Here is a 4725-nt window from a genome sequence, read left to right as displayed (position 1 = left end):
ATAGAAATGTAATGGACTAGAAAAATGACTCACCATATCTTTACAAACTTTATAATTCTCACTGATTTATGAACACGGAATTCGAATAACATAGAGATACACTTCCTTTCTGTGATGATTTAATTTTATTCATAAAGATCAAGCATCGTAGTTGTAAGCAAAACAGCGCTGATATAGTTGCAATGGTAGGAAACTACGTCATCGCGCACCTGCAAAACTGCTCCCAATCGGACTGTATTTTTGTAAACATCCCGTTGAAGTTTGTGCAAATATATTTATTTTGTAATTCCGTCTTTTATTTGCCTTTTGTTCATTTTTGTTAAGTTTATGTTCTTGATTATTTGATTGAGAATTTTTGTGCCATTGCAAGCAACAAATAGCCAAATATTATAACACAAGCTTTTAAACGGTTACAATAGTGTAAGTAACAAAAAAGATGGTTTATTCTGGAAAATAATCTCATTTAGGAAATATTGTTTCTAGAAATCCTAGCATAACTCTAAAAACTCCTTATTTAAGGTTGTGTACATAAATGTTACGGCTCAAGTAAGAGTTTATCCTAATTTAAGATTTTATTAAATTTGAAATATGAATGAAACTGAGGGAGAATTACAATATCTTGCGCAAGAAAATTGAAGAAAAATACATGTAAATATGAAAATAGATAAAGTTACTTTCATTTTCAGTCTTTGATAACATCACTTGGTAACAGCTTCAGTATAATTTAAAATATTACTTACTTTCATGATGAATATTTGACTTATTTTGTCAATCATACATAAAATCTAATCAACGAAAGGACAACAGCTTTTCATTCAGAAAGATGCCACAGGCAAATCATGACTAGAATAACGCATGTGACTAAAATAGTCGTGACCGTAAAGTAAATCTTGTCAAAGACTTTCACTGCATCAGACCACAATATTGATTCTTTTTCAACTATCGGTATTTCATTTTCATGAATGTCAGAATTTTCAAGACCTTTATCCGTTGAGATTGTATCGGAATCGTCATCGGTTGTGTTCATTTTTGGATGGACTTTTGTAGAAGTGGTCGAACCTATATTTTGGAAAAATCTTATAACTCTCTGCAAAGAAATTGGTACCGGTGTCGTTTTATTTTCCCAAGTTGCCATTCGCACCATAAACACACTCCAAAGTACACTTGCGGTATTGAGGACGTTTAAAGAAAGCATGATGTAAGAGGAAAACGCTATATTCTTTGCGACATGAGGCATTTCATCTACCATTGCAGACGTTATGAATACAAATGAAAGATATAAAGTGATCGAAAATGAGAGACGCTCGCCTGAATTGACAGGAACAAAATTAGCCGCAAGGTTTAGAACTGTTAACAGAAGAATCGGCAGAAAAACATTTATGATTTCAAATATAGGTCTTCGTTTTAGTGTTATCGTAAACTGAAGCCTGCCTAAAGTGTATGCAACGTTCTCGGCTGAATATGTGCCTTTTTTAAAATCAGTCTTTGTGTAACGCCATGCATCATTTTGTTGAAGTAACCCGAAGGCAAAATCAGATGTGTGAGAATTCAACTTCATTTCTGTGATATCATTCAATGCGGAAAAGAAATAAAAAGTGCATTCATGCGAGTCAAATGGATACAAACTAGTGTCTATTTTACATTTAGTTACGTAGTATCCTGTAGTAACGAGGAGCACGTATCCATTAGGTAAAACGAAAACTGGGGCAAATCCAGGATTTATTATTTGGCCTGAATTCTCTTTCAATGCTCCGTTTGACTGTGATAAAGGTGGTATCCAAAGTTTTTCGTAAGGTACGGGTAACTTTGTGATCCCTCCATACTCAAAGGGATTCCACATCAAAAACTCGTCGATCCATGATATCTGAATATACATTATAGTAAGAAGCTCACTCGTTGTTAAGTCCAGACTTTCAATAGTCATAATTCCAGGAGTAATGTTGACCTGCATGTGTATAAAAAAGAATTTATTTAAATTAAAATAATTCATAAAATTATTCATAAAATTATTCATTAAATATATTTTAAACTTAATTCAGCAGTAAGTTTATTTGGAATTTGATTAAAGTATGATATGGGTTTTAACTTACTGTTAAATATTTATCCTCAATATTCAGAATTCACGTAATGTACTTGGTCGGCTTTGAGTTTTGTATCGACAGTCCTTCAAAGTTTACGATATTTGAATATCAAAATACAAAAAAGAGTAAAAGTAAAAAAAAAGAGGAAAACAACAGCACAATATAATGTCTTGTAAGATTGCACAGATGACCAGGCCAATCGATTCAAGCAGTTTAAAGATCCTGTATTTTGTAATTAAGGTTGTTACCACACTTAAATGAAATTTGATATATGTATATAACTATGCTTCTAAAACAATTTTCAAATATCGAAGAATATGTAAAATATGTACTTCAAATAATGTGTCCACATGACATGTAATCATTAAGATATATGCATTCCTTTCTTTTTGATAAATTTGCCTTAGACTTTATAGAAAATATTTTTTTGTAATTACCTCTCTTTATTAACATGAACAGTAAATTTGGAAATATCTAGAAAAAGCATGCTTTTTGGAACCTACAATTTTTATAAATCTTCATTTGAGCATTATATTTATGATATTAAACCATATAGAACTGAGTTACCGGATCTTTAAGGTTAAAGCAAAAACATACTGCATTTGAATCATGCGAACTCGCGAACGTCAACCATTACCTCCATCACTTTATCCTGGTTATAAATTGGGCGGATAAGTCTGCTGTATCTTGTGTCGTTGAAAAGATCCTCGATTAGTCTAGTCATGTCACTATGCAAGTAGCAAGTCGCTGGATGCAAGGCAGACATAGTCATCAACAGTAGAATTATTCCACATTTCTCCATTTCTTGAATCATTCACTGTTCATACGCAAATAGTGAGATCCATTTATATATTGCGTCGATGTGATAATATATTGTTCTTCAATCATTCTAATGAAGTTTGATTCAGGAATATTGATACATCAAATGGGTCTTTTGTGTTTCATTTGATTCTAGTCAATTCAATATAGAATCAAATATTTAATTATTAATTCGCAATACCGTTGGCTGTTGCTAAGTAAACATTTGCTTTGTGATTGTTATCACGATCATTCTTTAGTACTTTATTCAATTATCATAATCATCACCACCGCCAACACTATCATTATTTTCATCATCATTGTAATCATCACCACCAATACCATCATCATCGTTATTTTCATCATTATTATCATCATCAACACCATCATCATTTTCATCATCATTAGCATCATGAATAAGACTTACATAGGCGACGGTTTCTCTTTTATTAATTGTTTGTTTATTTTAAATGCTAAGATTTACTGAATCTGTCAACATCTTCATTTTAACATTATTTAATTTTGGCATGATACGTATGGGTCTCTGGACACCTCCTACTATAAAAATATAAGATAACACATGTTTAAAGTTGAAAAATGGGCATTTATTACAAAAAAATGCCAGAAAATATGTTTTATATCAGTTCCAAATTAATACAAGTTAATTTTTTTAAAACATAAATTCATATAAATTTGGGTAATGAATACATTTTTCTTCGATATAGAATGTTAAAAAAAAATTTCCATCATATTTTGGTTCAGCCAACAATTTGCGATAAAGGAATAATGTATTTAAATCTTTCCTTGAGTGCTCTGTAAACTTTGTGTCAATTCTTTTTGTCTTGCAAGTACAGATTTAAGTAAAAACAAATATTGAAATATGCCTATACTCTTTATAGCGAGAAGTTGCCATAAATGATAAGAGAAAGTAGTTAAAATGTTACGAATTTTCCATTTGCAAAACAAAGAACGTTGTGTTTGACAAGCATTATTCGTCCATAGAACTGTATCAAATGTTACACTAACTTGCTATAAAAACAATTAAACTATTAATCATTGAAAATTCGTTTACAGCGGGTACATATAAAGCGGTGTGATTAAATATAATATAAAGAAGGAATCGGCCGGGGATAGAGTTAGTTCGCTATTAACGATGATTCGTTATAAGCGATCCGTTATAAGTGGAGTCGACAGTATTGAAGTTATAATTAGTTCCAGTTGAACCATCGTCAGAACCTGCGGGTACTAATTTCGCTTAAGTTCATCCAATCGCATTATAAAATTTCAACTCATTAATTATTCATGTCTACGAATTTTCCATATCTAATTTTCCCAGGGGTACGAATGAAGTGTATGTGTAACGAGTAAGCATGAGTTACCGAGGATGCTGTTGAACTTGCTGAAGAATGTCTGTATCACTTTAATAATTATTAAATTCTAATTAACAGTCCACTTTAAGTGACAAATGAAGCATGAAGCACATGTAAGAGAGTAGTAGCAGCAGTAAAAAATGCAACAGAAGTTTGTTTAAGAATAGATCGAAAATCAGGATTTCGGAAAATTTAAAGTTATGCATATTCTTGCATTTTATTGCATGTTTATTTCATATAATTTATCACAGGCACGAGTATCGGACCTGGGAGGAAAAAATATGACCAGATTGATGAAAAACCCTGTGTTCATCTGAAATGTGTAAAAAAATAAGGAAATCAGGCATCCTTGTGCGAAACGTTCCGGTTTCGTTGCTGTTGGCTAATCAGGATACCCGTTACAAAATACCGAACAGATGATATACAATGGCGTAGACGGCAATCGAAACACCACTTGAATCTCATATCTTTAATCT

At 31.8% G+C, this 4725-nt stretch overlaps 1 protein-coding gene across 1 annotated transcript; it reads right to left on the bottom strand.

Annotated features, from left to right (window-relative positions):
- Positions 1–1651: 1651 nt before the first annotated feature.
- Positions 1652–2883, bottom strand: LOC132750274 (acetylcholine receptor subunit alpha-like; the record flags this gene model as incomplete). Its single annotated transcript, XM_060740219.1, has 2 exons — positions 2719–2883; positions 1652–1945 (listed from the first exon to the last, which is right to left on the bottom strand). Coding segments are annotated over exons 1-2 (459 nt in total), but the record flags the coding sequence as incomplete, so codon positions are not given.
- Between the last annotated feature and the right edge of the window lie 1842 nt (positions 2884–4725).

Source organism: Ruditapes philippinarum, unplaced genomic scaffold (genome assembly GCF_026571515.1).
Source record: "Ruditapes philippinarum isolate M1 unplaced genomic scaffold, ASM2657151v2 ctg1202_1_1_1_1, whole genome shotgun sequence".
Lineage (NCBI taxonomy): Eukaryota > Metazoa > Mollusca > Bivalvia > Venerida > Veneridae > Ruditapes > Ruditapes philippinarum.
The sequence above is the reverse complement of the archived record's forward strand: the minus strand, read 5'-3'. Positions and strand labels throughout refer to the sequence as shown.